This window comes from Oncorhynchus gorbuscha, linkage group LG24 (genome assembly GCF_021184085.1).
Source record: "Oncorhynchus gorbuscha isolate QuinsamMale2020 ecotype Even-year linkage group LG24, OgorEven_v1.0, whole genome shotgun sequence".
Classification (NCBI taxonomy): Eukaryota; Metazoa; Chordata; class Actinopteri; order Salmoniformes; family Salmonidae; genus Oncorhynchus; species Oncorhynchus gorbuscha.
Window position 1 is genome coordinate 12,407,518 of NC_060196.1, and position 17,277 is coordinate 12,424,794.

General features: G+C 44.0%; 1 protein-coding gene across 9 annotated transcripts in view; it reads right to left on the bottom strand.

Annotated features, from left to right (window-relative positions):
• The window catches only part of LOC124012101 (syntaxin-3-like), a 35,436-nt gene extending 18,709 nt beyond the window's left edge, over window positions 1-16,727 (bottom strand). For 3 of the 9 annotated variants that reach the window (XR_006834661.1, XM_046325511.1, XM_046325515.1), the window contains exons 1-5: window positions 11,490-11,600; window positions 8,771-9,000; window positions 3,334-3,472; window positions 3,040-3,118; window positions 2,855-2,901 (exon numbers count right to left, since the gene is read on the bottom strand). Coding sequence is in view for 7 of the 9 variants with exons in the window: in XM_046325511.1 (XP_046181467.1) it covers window positions 2,855-2,901; window positions 3,040-3,118; window positions 3,334-3,472; window positions 8,771-8,923 (418 nt within the window). In the remaining 2 variants the exon portion in view is untranslated. Of the gene's footprint in view, window positions 1-2,854; window positions 2,902-3,039; window positions 3,119-3,333; window positions 3,473-4,601; window positions 5,533-7,393; window positions 8,718-8,770; window positions 9,001-9,123; window positions 10,915-11,489; window positions 11,601-11,718; window positions 11,854-12,491; window positions 12,566-13,190; window positions 13,300-13,457; window positions 13,529-13,761; window positions 13,837-14,059; window positions 14,160-14,244; window positions 14,320-14,955; window positions 15,331-16,644 lie in introns of those variants that run through there. The other 6 variants (XR_006834662.1, XM_046325518.1, XM_046325517.1 and 3 more) reach the window with 6 other exon arrangements.
• Window positions 16,728-17,277: the final 550 nt, after the last annotated feature.

Genomic DNA, 17,277 nt, shown 5'->3' on the forward strand with positions numbered 1-17,277 from the left:
CATGACATTAGAATATCAAGACAAGAACAGCTCAAGGACTGAACTACACCAATTAAAATGGGAACAAAAAAAGGTCCTACTGACAGTTACCCACACATCATTATATGTACGGTGCATTCGAAAAGTATTCAGGCACGCTGCCTTTTCCCACATTTTGTTACATTACAGCCTTATTCTGAAATAGATTCAATAAATACAAATCTCAATCTATACACAATACTCCATAATGGCAAGCAAAAACGTTAAAAAAAAAAACATTTTCCATTGATCATCTTTGAGATGTTTCTACAACCTGATTGGATTCCACCTGTGGTAAATTCCATTGATTTGGAAAGGCACACGTCTATTTAAGGTCCCACAATTGACACAACATGTCAGAGCAAAAATCAAGCCATGAGGTTGAAAGAATTATCTGTAGAGCTCTTGAGACAGGATTGCGTCGAGGCACAGATCTGGGGAAGGGTACCAAAACATTTCTGCAGCATTGCAGGTCCTCAAGAATACATTGGCCTCCATCATTCTTAAACAGAAGAAGTTTGGAACCACCAACTCTTCCTAGAGCTGGCCACCTGACCAATCGGGGCCTTGGTCAGGGAGGTGACCAAGAACCTGATGGTCACTCTGAAAGACCTACAGAATTCCTCTGTGGAGATAGTTGTCCTTCTGGAAGGTTCTCCCATCTCTGCACCACTCCACCAATCAGGCCTTTATGGTAGAGTGGCCAGATGGAAACCACTCCTCAGTAAAAGGCACATGACAAGCCAGCTTGGAGTTTGCCAAAGGGCACCTAAAGGACTCTGACCATGAGAAATAAGATTCTCTGGTCTGATGAAACCAAGATTGAACTCTTGGCCTGAATGCCAAGTGTCACGTCTGGAGGAAACCTGGCACCATCCCGACAGTGAAGCATGGTGGTGACAGCATCGTGCTGTGGGGATGTTTTTCAGCAGCAGGCAGGGACTGGGAGACTGGTCAGGATCAAGGCAAAGATGAGCTAAGTACAGAGAGGTCCTTTAAAAATATATATATTTCCAATATTTACCCCCCTTTTCTCCCCAATTTTGTGGTATCCAATTGTTAGTAGCTACTATCTTGTCTCATCGCTACAACTCCCATACGGGCTCGGGACAGACGAAGGTCGAAAGTCATGCGTCCTCCGATACACAACCCAACCAAGCCGCACTGCTTCTTAACACAGCGCGCATCCAACCCATAAACCAGCCGCACCAATGTGTCGGAGGAAACACCGTGCACCTGGCGACCTTGGTTAGCGTGCACTGCGCCCGGCTCGCCACAGGAGTCGCTGGTGCGCAATGAGACAAGGATATCCCTACCGGTCAAACCCTCCCTAACCCGGACGACGCTTGGCCAATTGTGCGTCGCCCCACGGACATCCCGGTCGCAGCCAGTTGCGACAGAGCCTGGGCGCGAACCCAGAGTCTCTGGTGGCCCTTAACCACTGCGCCACCCGGGAGGCCACAGAGATCCTTGATGAAAACCTGCTACAGAGTGCTCAGGTCCTCAGACTGGGGCGAAGGTTTACCTTCCAACAGGACAATGACCCTAAACACACAACCAAGACAACGCAAGAGTGGCTTCAGGACAAGTCTCTAAATGTCCTTGAGTGACCTGATCGAACATCTCTGGAGAGACTTGAAAATAGCTGTGCAGAGACGCTCCCCATCCAACCTGACAGAGCTTGAGAGGATCTGCAGAGAAGAATGGGAGAAACTCCCTAAATACAGGTGTGCCAAGCTTGTAGCGTCATACCCAACAAGACTCGAGGCTGTAAACGCTGCCAAAGGTGCTTCAACAAAGTACTGAGTAAAGGGTCTGAATGTATATATATTTTTTGTTTGTTTAGTTTTTTGCAAAAATGTCCAAAAACCTGTTTTTGCTTTGTAAATATGTTTTGTAAACATTGTGTTTAGATTGATGAAAAAAACAATAGTTTAATCCATTTTAGAATAAGGCTGTAACATGACAAAATGTGGAAAAAGTGAAGGAATACTTTGAATGCCGTGTACATAATGGCTATCAGTTAATTTGGTCAGATGGGGAGAGGCAATGTTCTGTGAGGTGTTGTTTTGAAGCTCATTTTTTGCGGTTTGCTTGAGTCATTTGAGATGGAAGGGTGTTCCATATGATAACGGCTATATAGAATACTGTGTGTTGCCTTGAATCCGTTCTTGATTTGGGGACTGTGAAGAGCCCCTGGGTGGCATGTCTGGTGGGTAAGCATGCCAATCAGAGCTATTTGTAACTTGATTTGGGGACTGTGCGGAGAGCCCCCTGGTGGCATGTCTGGTGGGTAAGCATGCCTATCAGAGCTATATGTAACTTGATTTGGGGACTGTGAAGAGCCCCCGGGTGGCATGTCTGGTGGGTAAGCATGCCAATCAGAGCTATTTGTAACTTGATTATACAGACTATTTGGAAATTAACACAATATTTCTCATGAAAACAAGAATTGATGCAGTCAAACCTCTCCTGTACTTTGAGCCAAGAGAGACTAACATGCATACTGTTGATATTAGCCCTCTTGTGTGCATTGAAGGGCAACACTTGCAGCTCTGTTCTGGGCCAGCTGCAGCTTTTCTAGGTCCTTCTTTGCAGCACTTCATATCACCAGGCAATACGGGCAAGATCAGATCAAACTGGAGCCTGCCGGGCTTGTTTGGTCGACTGTGGTGTTAACAATGCGAGCGAGGGAAGGAGAGAAGTAAAGGAGATGTAAATGAGGGAGTGTTATGATGGAGAAAGAGGGAAATAGAGTGAAGTGGGTTAAGGAGAGGAACTGGAAAAGGGAAGAGGCGTGTTTGGATAGAAGCACTGGAGGAGGAGGGAATCTTACCGACAAATATCTTGACGTCGTTCACACTGAAGTCTGGATCTGGCATCCTTTAGAGAGCACGACAAACCAGGGTTACATATCACTCAGACTTACAAACTCAACGCAATTTCAGCTATTCTAATCGCCCCAGAGAGAATACAGCGAATGTGTTTCCAACAGAGTTGAGGGGGGAAAGCAGGACGTACTTGATGCCCAGTCCGTCTGGCTTCTCAAAGATGATCGGGTCCCTCAACCCACCTCTTTGGATGTACTCAAACGTGAGGTCTGGAAAAACAAACCACAATAGGCCATAAACTAAACAGGAATCCTCAAAGCTACTCAAGTTGGTAAGCAACGCCCAAATGAGACCCTATTCCCTTCCCTATAGTGCACTACTACTGTCAGAAGTGCATTTCATATAGGGAATAGGGTGCAATTTCAGACACAGGCAATGTCTCAAACCCTCCCGTCATTCTACTGGAATGACACCAAACACTGACCTTTCCCCTCCATGCGTTTGACCCTGTCCGAGGGGAACCTCTCGCTCGTCAGCTTCTCCTCCAGGTCAAAGGTCCTCTTCCCCTCGATCTCGTCGTCCGAGATCCCATCGTCATGGTAGCGCCGCCGCGTGCCCGACCGCTGGAGAGGGGGAAAGAGGAAGAGGGATGAAGAATGTGAGGAGGAAGAAGGAAAAGGATTAAGGAACATATTTACCTCAATGTGTTCAGCAGCTGTATACCCTTCAAATCCACCTCACACTATTTTAGGGTATTTACAGTATTTCTGTAATAGTTAGGTTTAATACTTGTCCCAGGTTCTTTAAGGTATTTCAGTAACATGTAATGCTACCTAACGACCGCAGCGTTTGGCTGTGTAAACAACGCTCCCACACGCAGTACATGACCTGCTCCTCCCTCCTACAAAAAGTCCCAGTATTACAACACACACTGGGGCAAGGAGGAAAGAACATACCCACACAAACCCATATCAACACAGAACACACAATACATTGATGTTCAGGCCAGGGTATCAATTCTCTCTAATGTAGCCTATCATTAATCTCCCTCATACGGACTCTCCCTTCTCTCAGGGATGGGGGGGATAAAGAGGAAGGGGGGGGGGCTACCTGGAGACCTTTTTACCCAGTGCTTCCATTCCCCCATCCCCACTACTTATTCACCAGCTCCATCTGTCAACTGGAGGCTTGATGCTTCATTGATGGTGGTGTAGCACTCATGTGATTTCAGAGTTTGCAAAATAAATGGCCATTGGATTGATGCAAATAATCATATCATTCCGCCAGAAAGGCAGAGGCTACTTTTTAGACAACATTTAACTGAGAAGGTTTTTTGGGAGAGCCCTTTCGTCTACCAGCTGACGGTTATCATTAGCACGATCGATAACAGCTACACAAAGTGGACCAGGGTTGCCATAGCAATGCACCAGCTGACCCAGGGAGGGGGTCCAGCAGCCCAGAGCTCAGGGACAACAATAAGGTGTCTGAGAATGCACTCTCTCCGCCCGTCTCACACACCTCTAAAATATCCTCAGCCAGCCCTGAACACACACACACACACACACACACACACACACACACGCCTCCTTGCAAAAACCACACAATGTGAAACAACCTCACTGTACTGTCCACCAGTCAGCCACAAGCCAATGACAATGTACAGCGAGACATTAAAACAGCACTAGTATCCACTGCTGTAGCAGCCAAATAAGTGCCATGAGATGCAGAATGAGGCACCAGGACCAGCCCTACCTCCAACATCTCACTGCAATCCTCCTTGGCTCCGGGTGGCCCTGCCCTTCAAGAAGACAACCCTGTCCCAGTATATTCAAAATCAATTATCCATCTGTAGTAAGCCAAGGTTGACGAGAGATCTTTGTTCCATTCAAGTGGTTTGGTATAGGAGGACAAAACGGCATTGCAGCGAGTGGTGTAACGCATTGCGCCAGTCGGGTCTGTGCTCCCCTGGGCCGCTGCCCAGTACAGTGGACAGTGGCTGCGCGTACCAAATGGCTCTCTAGATAGTGCACTGTGTAGGGTGCCATTTGAGACACAAGCATACCGTCTCTCAGTGACGCACTACGTTGCTACAGCACCCGGCAGAACCAATAACCTTTAACTGAGACATCGCACAGACCAGCTGCTGGTCACGCACACCGCAGTTACCAGCTCCACCTAGTATTCCCAAGGCGGGAATTCTGCTTGTGTGACAGACTCTAGAGAGAAACAGTCTGGATTGGAGCACCATACCAGGGACATGGGAGCGGGAGGGAGTGGATCCATCTGGGAGACGCCTTGGCTGGGGAACGACAGACAGCCAGCGCCTCCCGGCCGCCCACTCACTCAGCTACTCAAGAAACAATAGACGACCCGGAGCAGCACAATCGCGCCACGACGCCTGAGCAACTAGAGTGGGTAAGGGCACACGACAGATGCAGTATCTAACCGCATTGTCCATGTTTATTATCAAAGATCGTCGCCAAGAGACGGTGGGTCTCGGAGCCAGTACCAGCAGGGTTACAGATGTTCTCCCCCCCCCCCCCCCCTCACTGTAGCAATCCAGTATCCTCTCCATCATATTTATCTTGCCCCTTCCCTCTCCTGCAGTGCACCTTGGGGAATCCTGTGGGATGGAGACTCTACACACCTCGCACCTTCAGTGTCACCATTCCATCCCTCCTCCTCTCTTTCTTCCTTCCCCCTCCTCCCTTATTCTCACATCCCTGGCGTAGTGCAGCAGCATCTCCTTCGTTCACCACCCTCCGCTCCCCCTCTCCTTTTCAGAGAGAAAGAGGCCCGCGGTCTATCCAGCTCTGTCATTCTTCCACCTCTGCAGTGCCTCCCCCCCAATCTCTCCCCATCCGTGTTTTCCGCATTTCTGCTCACATGGCCAGTCAGACAGCCAGCCTCTCCAGTAACTTCTCCTCTTGCTTCACACAGAGCAGACAGCGTACTCTCACCAGTGTCCTCTCCATTCACACACATCCCTCCCTCCCTCCAATCCTCTTCTCCCGTTTCATCACTGGCACTGTTGTATTGCAATATGCCTTCTGGAGATGCATGGCTCAAAGTACAGGCAAAGAAAAATAACTCTCACAGACCAGAGACTAAGAGATGTAGACCTGACCACCACTGCCTAAATCTCAGCCTATTCATAATTGATAAGACGTTATCTCTGCATGATGCTGCCTGGCTACTGCTCTGAGGGACACGTTCTGCTTCTGCTCCTACAAACGTGACTATCATTCAAAACTCAACTTTAACAAATCACAACACACACACATACCTCCAGTGTACAGTATAAACATCAGGTCTATGGTCCATTGCCTAGCAACAGCCTTTTTTGTTTCACCTCACCTGTAAATATCCAGATTCTACAGTCAGGTAGACTGCAGACCCTAGTCACCCTACTAAACAGGTTCAAATTCTCTCAACATGCAGAAAAATAAAGAACTCACCCCAAACACATCAATCAATAATCTTATCTGGTTGGGTTGTGTTTCTGAGGACGCATGGTTCTCGACCTTCGCCTCTCCCGAGTCCGTGCGGGAGTTGCAGAGATGAGACGAGACTAACTACTACCAATTGGACAGCATGAAATTGGGGAGGTACCATGTAACAAAATGTACAATATTATTTTCCAAGGATTTAGCTAGCTCTCACACTAATCCCAGCCATAGCCCAACCTAACCCTGTGTTCACTCCTCCAGGCATGGTTGATCCGGTCCTCTTTAACTACTCTTCCGCTCTGTTTGCTTTTACAATGTTTTGGAGCGACTGTGACATGATGCACACTGTGGCACTGTTTAACCCCCAAGCGATAAACTCATGAACCTGGCTCGTCTTAGAAATGCACCATATTCCATTTATAAGCCACTACTTTTGACCAAAGAGCCTTGTTTATCATACTTTCTCAAGTTACAGTTTATTTATTTATTTCACCTTTATTTAACCAGGTAGGCAAGTTGAGAACAAGTTCTCATTTACAATTGCTACCTGGCCAAGATAAAGCAAAGCAGTTCGACAGATACAACGACACAGAGTTACACATGGAGTAAAACAAACATACAGTCAATAATACAGTATAAACAAGTCTATATACAATGTGAGCAAATGAGGTGAGAAGGGAGGTCAACAATCTAGACTACAATGACGCCATCAAGCAAGACAAATCGGAGACATAAGCTTCTCAGCTATTTGGTATTGGAAATAAATTCTTACTTAGGGGAAAAAAACACGAGTTATTCCCATAACCTAAACCATGAGGTACAAGTCTCGGTGCAAGTCATGGAATTGAACCGCAGAGTAGTAACATAACTCACTTCCTCTGTCTTTATAATTCCAACATCTCAATCCATATGGACAGTTTTAGAACACACTAAAATATTATAATGTCCATACTACGCCAATTTCAATATAGTTAGTAACTAGCGGTAGTCCATGCCATTTCAGATACTTTAGACGTTTATGGTGATGAACTAACGTTTAGCGATGGATTTTTACCACAGACGTTGAAATAACGCTGGGCCAACTAGTTTACTTACCAGCCGCTTGCTGAATCTTGGTCGACGCTTATCTTCCATGTTTTATGACTGTCACTTGAGACAGTGGACTACTTTGGTAGGCGGTTCGCCGATACACGTGGGTCCCTGACTGCGCTGTCAAGCTGCTGAACACTACAACTAGCTCGTGATAGGAAATGTAGCTTAACTTATCTATTTATTTCTAGTAGTGTGATATTTATGTCCACAATAAAAAAAGCCTTTCAAATTGACAAACTAAATCTAAAATACAGTCAGCAACGTAGCCAAGTTAATACATTTTGATTTTACTAAAACCACCGTATAAAACAAAGTACGAGCGTTTACACATTGCAACGTTATGTTATTTACAGCTAACGGCAGATAATTACCACTAGGACATAGCTAGTGAAATAGTAAAGTAGAGGCTAGCATCTTTGGCTAGCTATCCCCCACCACAGGGAAGCATTGTTGTCGATCACCAAAACAAAACCCTACCGAGAGAATGGGATTAGCTAGCAAGCTTTAGTTTGTTGACAGCGCCAACATTGCATCTGGGATTGTAGTGTGGTTCATTATGTAAGGGTTAGCGTGTTATAGCTAACGTTAGCTATAGAGTACCTTACTAATGATACAATTTAGACACTTGTCTGGCTAGTTTTAGGGGGTGAGGGGGGTTACCAGTCCTGGGTTATTTGCGGCATGTAGTTCAAACACTTTCTTATTATGCTTAACAAACTGTTCGCTGAACTAAAACGAACGGTAAGTTTAAAACGCAACAGCAGACAGCGAGCAATCTATTTCCAAAGGAACTTTCCGCTTTGTCTTTTGGAAAACTCCAATCAACCAAAGAGTTGAGAAAATCCTTAAAACCTGGTCATATTAAATGACATGACGTTCTGTTAAAAATCGACAGAGAACGCTGGTTTATTAAATCGCAGTTTTATGTATAATATCCGATAAAGACGGCGGTCAGCCATCCGCCGCCATTTTCATCTCCTCACAAAACAGCACTAGTTTCTCAAGACCCGCCTACAACAATAAAATCGTCCAACGAGAGCAAAGCCGGCGAGGCGCTAAATGGTCGGTAATTAATGTCACTCAGAAATACATTTTGTCAATAACGATTGAACACACGCAAAACAAAGTAATACCGACACGTGAATGACCAATTAAATTGCGAGTTATTTGACGAATCGAACTCCAATTGGCAATCATTTTGCTACTATCTTCAAAGGAGAATAATAATTGGTCAACATACAAAAAAGGTCAATAAAGCAGCCAATGAACTACCACGCAATTCAGACATCGTGTTTCCCAACTCAACCTCCTTACAATAATTGCCAGACCTGCCATATAACTTATAAACCCATCAAATGAAAATGTATTTCCGTTACACACCACCATGATTGAGTAGAACTGTTCAAGGACGGTCGACGGGGCCAGTCTGCCTCCTGGCTTCTGCTGTGTCTCGACTCCCGGAGCTTTGCATTGCTGAGACACGTTTTCTGGGTAGCTACTTTGGTCTTGGTTTGCCACAGCAAAGCCGCCCATTCATGGCAGTTGTAATCCGGAAGCGGCTGTCTATTGGTCCCACAGTTGGGTGGATGGCAACAATTGGAGGATTTGGCCTGTCAATATACAGATGGCGAGAGATGTCAAAGGCAATTCGTTTTGTTGTATTCCTATTTTTCAAAACAGTTTAAAGTAGTTGAATAATGAAAACTTACTAATAAAAACACTTGGCAAATGGCGATTCTTTTTTATTTTTTATTATTTGTCAGCAGACGGGAAAAGCTACAAAAAACTGAAACCTGACCTTACATTTTGTTCAGATAACATTTTCCATATAAATGCCTACAACATCACTACAAATGTATGTGACTGAAGACACAAACAGACACAGAAATATTGGCTATTCACTTGATACTGCTTGCTTGCATCACAACAAAAATACTATCCTATCTATTATTAGAGGGGGTAGAGAGCAATGGCTTATATAAATAAACCCTGGACTGCTGATGCTATGTATTGGCCACCGGTCGGCCATATTGGCACTCCCTAGAAGGAGTAGTCCTCCATAGTATTTCAAAGACAAAATTACATATATTTAAGTATTTTTTTGTAGTGGGGACAGTAACGTTAGTACTCTCCCCATTTAAAAAAAATGTTGAGGCCACATAATAGAATTTAAAAGTATGCATTAAAGCGTCTAATAGAATAAACGTGTCAAAACGAAGGGAGACATTAACAAATGCATTTCTATAGCTTCCAAAATCTTTTCACCATTGAGGAGGATTACCAAGATGGCTGCACGTTGGCTTCAATACAGGGTTTATACACATCATTTGTAGAGAGAGTGCAGGTGACAGTTTTATGATACAGGCATGATCCCTGGTGGTACATGCATTGACACACATGTAGGATAAAAATGACACGAATGCAATATTAAGCAGTAACTTCAACACACAATAATAACATAAAAACGTGCCATTTTGGGGTCATTTTGATTACTAGCTGACAATAGGGCAGTGAATCATCGTTTTATCATATTCATTTGTTTACCAATATCTTTAGGTTACTTGACATGATTACACAGTATTATCGTTGACCTGTCTTGGCTTATATTATTAAGGAGCCACACTACCAAAGCTAATTGACACATATCCTTGAAGTGGGAAAAGGAGCTGTGGGTAGAAGCATGCCTGAAAAGAGGAAAGAGAGAGAGAGGGGAAAAGAGGGAGAGAGAGAAAAAGAGAGAAAAAGACGAAAGGAAAGAGGGAGAGAGAGAGTGTGTGTGTGTGAGAGAGAGAGAAAGAAAGAGAGAAAAAGACAAAAGGAAAGAGGGAGAGAGAAGACGAAAGGGTGGAAGGCCTTAAGCAAGACTGAAGTGTGTCTCCTCTGAGTAGCGCTGTATGCATCTCTTGACAGACAGAGTGACCACTGTTGATCCATCCACCCAGGTTAAACTGGGGGTAATCTGGGACACTCCTCTTCAACTTCCCCTGAGGTCAGAGTCATAAGTGATTATCACGTTAAGAGGCCAATAATACAGCCTAAGTCTACATCCCAAATGGCACCCTATTTCCTATATACTACAAGGGGAATAGGGTGCCATGTGGGACACACCTAAGAATAACCTGGATCTAACGTGATCTAATCTGGTTCCGTATTCATAAAGCATCTCAGAGTAGGAGTGCTCATCTAGGATCCTGCCCCGCCTGTCCATGTAATCGTATTCATTGTGATCTAAAAAGGTAAACTGATCCCAGATCTGTACTCATACTCTGAAAGGCTTTATAAATCCAGGCCCTGATCAAACTTGACAGGAATGGCGTTTGTAAGAGTACAAAGAGATCTGTGACCAGGGTAACATCCTTCTGGATCAATACATGATGTAAAAGTTTAAGTTTGGAGTTTTGAACACCTCTCAGTTTCACAACAAGTTTTCCCCCAGACGGTATTTCCTATTTGATAAAGCTGTAGAGGAAGGACCCTCCGATGACACAGAGAATGACACAGCAGCACATGATCATCATCTGCTTCTAAAGGGCAGAAGAAGGAAAGAAAGAGGCAAAGAAAGCCAGAGGATGCGAGAGAGCAAGAGAAAACGGAGGAGGAAGAGGAGGAATAAATACAAAGAAACAATGATGGGAAGGGAGAGAAGAAAGAGAACAAGAAAAAACTCAGAAAAACAAAAGGAAAGATTGACCTGACCACAGAGAGAAATCACAACCCACAATAAATATTTAGAGACTCAATGTGGCATTGCAAGTTCTGAAGCTTTTAAGAGACTCTTTGCATCAGTGAGAATGCTGAACCCCCTGTAGCAAGACAGAATATTTAGTGTATGTCCCAAATGGCACCCTTTTCCCTGTATAGTGCAGTACTTTCAGGGTAACAGGGTGCCATTTGTGACGAAGCCAATGTATCCCCTCTCCTGTATGGACCAAGGTGATAGATAATAGGTCTAGGGTCCGGACTGAAGTGGACCTATAAACATTGCAGCCATATAAATAGAATGACATATTATGTCCACATTCAGGTCAATGACATACATTGACCTGAATGTGGACGGCCATTCTACTCATTCTAATTCTATGGTTTCAGCCCCACTCACCCTACGGGCCTCCTGCTGAAATTTCGCTGCTTTCTTGGTGTCGGCAACAGCCCGCTCTACGAAGCCCACCGATTGGTCCATGTTGCTCTCAATCTTGTCAATCATACCGCCCTTTGAAGGGAGTGGGCGGAGTGTTGGGAGAGGCACACACAAACAGCGGTCAAAAGCAGTGCACTACGTAGGGAATAGGGTGCCATTTGGGATGCACCGTAAAGGAGTGAAGGGTTACCTGGTTCTCCACCAGCATAGCAATGTCCACGAACATGTCATGAAGCTCTTTGATGCTGCTCTCCAGCCTCACAATATCTTTATGCCGCGCCTCGATCTCATTCAACGCCTGCTTCGATATACCCGACTCCATGATCTACAAAACACATACGAGAAGACATACACAATGGTTTAACACCCACACTAGGAGAGGAAATACACAATGGTTTAACACCCACACTAGGAGAGGATATACACAACGGTTTAACACCCACACTAGGAGAGGATATACACAACGGTTTAACACCCACACTAGGAGAGGCTATACACAATGGTTTAACACCCACACTAGGAGAGGATATACACAATGGTTTAACACCCACACTAGGAGAGGATATACACAAAGGCTTAACACCCACACTAGGAGAGGATATACACAACGGTTTAACACCCACACTAGGAGAGGATATACACAATGGTTTAACACCCACACTAGGAGAAGATATACACAATGGTTTAACACCCACACTAGGAGAGGATATACACAACGGTTTAACACCCACACTAGGAGAGGATATACACAATGGTTTAACACCCACACTAGGAGAGGATATACACAATGGTTTAACACCCACACTAGGAGAGGATATACACAATGGTTTAACACCCACACTAGGAGAGGATATACACAACGGTTTAACACCCACACTAGGAGAGGATATACACAAAGGTTTAACATACACACTCACAAACATTCTCACTTGTACACATACGCACGAACACACACAGAATTACCCCTGCGGTGAAGACGGCTGCGTTCCCTCCTTCCAACATCTCCTCCAGCTCCTCGTCGGTCGTTGTTTTTCCCGCTGTGGAGTGGAGAGTTTACAGAAAGGGGTTAATAGCATGTATGAAAGGGTTAATAACATGTATGAAAGGGTTAATAACATGTTTGAAAGGGTTAATAACATGTTTGAAAGGGTTAATAACATGTTTGAAAGGGTTAATAACATGTTTGAAAGGGTTAATAACATGTTTGAAAGGGTTAATAACAAGTTAACATATAACAGGCCCTTAATGCTGGCATAGAATATACTAATACACACCATCAACAGCAGATCTGGGTTTCAAATACTTTATCTGTGTCTGTCTGAGCTTGTCTGGCTTAATAAACCAGAAAAGAAAAGTGACAAAACTGCAACCCTGCCCAACTCCAGGCAGATGCAAGCAAACACTCAAAATATTGGGAAAGGATTTTCCAAGTATTTGAACTGGTAAAGAGCATTGTATTGGTTTGAGTCTGTCTGTTGTAGGCTGAAACACGCACTGCCGTCTACGACTTAATGTAACTTTGGGCCTGGATTTTTTTCCTGACAATAGACGTGTCCAGGAACAAAAAAACCCTGGCCCTATTTATACCAGGTATCGTGTCTCTACTACTGGTTAGGACTTGGTTATCACATGGTTATGAAGGTTCATAGACGTCAGACTCACTGATCTCCAGCTGCCGGGCAATGCGGCCTTTGCTCTTGTCTCTAAAATCTGTCTGAGCCTCGTTGTACTTGGTCATCACCTCCACAAACTTCTTGGCCAGGATGGCATGCTGGGAAAAGGTGGAGGTGGGTACAGAGGTTGTTATGGTAAACTAGTGAGGATGGAACCCAGAGTCTCCAACAAGAAAAATGACAGGGACATGATTGACATGCAAACCGATAAGATTTAAGGGTACGGTTGAGGTTAGTTAGTTTTTTTAAGGGTTACCTGGGACTTCCGGATCCTCGTGTCTGCTGACGACCGTTCCTCTGTGTTTGTCTCAAGTTGCTTCTCGATACCTGCCAGGGAAGGGTACATGCAACCGTTACCGTGACTACGGCCACCGACAACAACACAAAATGACTATGGCATCGGATTCCACGGCGTTCAAAAACACTTTATCTTGACAGGAAAACTATGTTTATACAATTTGATGACTGTCGTGCTGGTCGTCAGAAAACGGTTGGTCGTCCGAAAGAGTGTGGGGTCAGATATGGTGCGTCTACTATTTAAAGGGTCAAGAAGGACTGACTCTTTAGTTTGTTGCGAGCGGTGCCGGCTGCTTTCTTGATGTCGTTGGTGACTGCCTCCAAATCATCCTGCGTCTCTGGTGAGCACAGAGAAAGAGAGAGAGGGGAAAAAAAGAGAGATTGTAACATACAAGTATCAACAAGCCACAAAGATGAACAATGTGGAATGGAAAGAAAGTGGGCGAGATAACGAAGAGAGAGAGAGAGAGAGAGAGAGAGAGAGAGAGAGAGAGAGAGAGAGAGAGAGAGAGAGAGAGAGAGGGGGGGCAGAGGAGAGTGGGATTGAATGATGATGTTTACTCTGCTCTGGCGTAGGGGCGGAGAGGATGGTCGAGTACAGCTTCTTTGCTTGCGCCACACTCTCATCTATCTTGTCGATGCTGCTGCGAATCTCCTCAATCTGAGACCGAGACAGGCAATGATGACACACTGGTGAACACACACACGCGCGCACACACAAACATCAGGAGTATGGTCAGAAATACCTGGGCGAAGAAGTCATCCATAAAGGCTTGGTTCTCCACTGGAATCTCCACATCGTCCCCAGCCACATCACTTTTCTGTTCCGACACACACACAGACAGACAGACAGAGTTGCTGTGGTAGTGTGTTTGTGGTGAGATAATCACACTCACAGGCTTTTTAGCGGTTCTTACATCAGTGTTTTGACGCCACTATAAAGTACATTTTTTAAACCAGACACAATGAGGATTGCAGCGCACACAAGCCACAATGAATAGCCTACATCGATGACATTGAGACCTTGGAAGAGGTGCAGGAAATTAGAAAACAATCCTTCCTTAATCAACCCTTCTGATCCCCTTTCTGTATCCACCCCACTCCATTTGTAACGCACCATCAAATAAACAAGTGTACAGCCTGAATATCATCACACCCCAATTAGGCCGACCTACTTCCTAGATTAAATGAATGCTCTAATGTTAATTAGCCCAATGTTCAACTAGGCTATTTCCGCTTTTCTAGGCCTGAAAATGGGATCAAACAGTTGGTCTAACGTTTTGGCCAAACCGCTCATCCGGACCAACCGCATCTAGTGCGCAAAAACAAACGAGTAAATATGATACGTCCCCCTTCCTTATTACATAATTATATATGATTGGCAACGGTTATATGTTAAGCTAATAGCAAGCAAGTCTATGAAAACATGAACAAGTGTATAAAAAGACGTAGCTTACCGCCTTCAACTGTTCCAATCGGTCTTTCATCTTCAAAACTGTGTTGTCACTGTCACAATCGCTAAACTATCAAAAAGCGTTATTCTAATCTACAACCACTAATTAAAAGGTTACCAAATTAGAAAATTACAATTTATTAGCCTACTGATTCAGCCAGTGACCTGCCCGAAAATAAGTTTCAAAGTTAATTGTAAAAATATTTAGTAGGGTAAATGCTCATTAGACTATAGTCATCAAATTAAAAAAGAACTATCTTTTTTTTACAAAATGTCTGTTCAATATGGCTGCAGCAGCGTCTCCAACCTGTAGTTTTACTAAGCCTATCCTCTCAAGGAGGATTAGAGCAACAGTTGTGCAGAGGGCGATTAATCTATCTCTCTCTCTCTCTCTCTCTGATCAATGGCATGCGTAAAAACGCATGCAAAGTAAATATCACGCACGATTACTGTTTTGGGCACACTACCCAAACAGTGCACCGAATGGAAATGTAATAGGTTCAATTCTAAATCTGTAAAGTCAACCCAGTGGGTTGTCCATCTATAAATAAGAAGAGGCTGTATTTGAATTGTTATTTCTTGACCCCCATCTGCTTTCTAAATATAGCTAAATAAGGCCAGGTCAACAAAATAAAGTGATGCAATGATTATTGATTTATGAAGATATTTTATATTCCTTTTTTTATTTGTTTATCAAAAAAAAAAAATGCATAACGTTTCATAGTACAAACACGTGAAGCAGCATTTTTTTATCGACACCATTCCTCCTGAAAATACATTAGGTCACACTGTTTTCTGACAATAGATAGGATTCTCAAATGCAATGTGTCTAGAAGTTTCTAACACTATCAGTTGCTTCCTTAAATCTTACTTTGGGCTCACTTGACTGCTCATCTGTCATCTACTCTAAATGATAAACCTCTCACTCCCCTTTTCCACCACCCCCTCTTCTCCTCCTTCATTCATTTCCTCTCTTTTGTCAGATTTGAAGGCACACAGAAAGTCATTGGTTTGGTTGCACTGCTTATCATTCCATTGAGAGATAAAATGAAAAAAAGTGAGTTTTATCCATTATTAATGCCTTTTAGAGAGTACTGAGCCATATAAGTAACCTTGTCCAAGCCAGAACGGCATGAGCCAATCTACTGTAGCGCGAGGCTTTTGATGAAGAGTTCAAAACAAGTACACCCACTGGACACTAATCTATCACAGGGCCTTACTCCCGTCATTTTCTTTAATGCCGAGTGACAAGCAGAGAGGAATCTGGCCCCTTTTTGGTATGACTCGACCTGGGATCAAACCCCCAACCTTCCAAGCTCAGGACAGTCACTCTAACCACATGGCCACTGAGCTGGATAATACAAAACTTGTGAGATCTGTCATACTTTAAATTAAAAACCTCCCACTCCCTTTTCCACAATAGTTAACCCAATTCTGAATACATCAGCACACTGGATTTGGTGCAGCTGGTAGCCTAGCGTAGGTTCAAATCCAAAATCTGCCCTTGAACAAGGGACTTCTCCTGAGCGACTTACAGGAGTAATTAGGGCTAAGAGCATCTGCTAAATGACTAAAATGTCAAATCAAAACAACAGAGAGAGAGAGAGATATATATATATATATATATATCTTCAGTTGAGAGAATCTACATCAGTCACTGTGGTGTTAAGATGATGAAGGCAGGCTACTGTACCTGTGGAGTTTAGGCCATTGAGCACCATGGCAGATGGCCCGAGTAGCATCATGGGATCTTCACTTCTCTTCAGCTGTTGGGAAAATAGGAGACCGGGAGTTACGATCTGTGGGGTCACGCGACCGGCACACAATGTGAAATACAGAGAAGGCAGAGACAAACGAGAAAGCAAACAGAAAGAGGTGGAATATCGTTGGAAAAGAGGTGCATTTTCTCATTACAGAACCAAACCTTTGGGTTTTACCCTGGTGTGTGTAAATGTCACCGCCTTTTCCCTCTATTCTTGCTTCTTCTCCTTGCCTCAGATGCTCTCTTTCTCTTTTTGTCAGAATTATTAATTATTTAAGAAAGGTGCAAGGGTACCAATATCCTGTCTGCTGGTTGTTTCTGAAGAGAACAACTTGTCAAGACAACTTTTCATGATAGAACACAACATGTGGAGAAAAATACCTACAGAGCCTTCAGAAAGTATTCACATCCCTTGACTTTTTACACATTTTGTTGTGTTACAGCCTGAATTTAAAATGGATTTAAATTGAGATAGTGTCACTGGCCTACACACAACACCCGATAATGTCAACTCGGAATTATATTTGAGAAATGTTTACAAATTCATGAAAAAAGAAAAGCTGA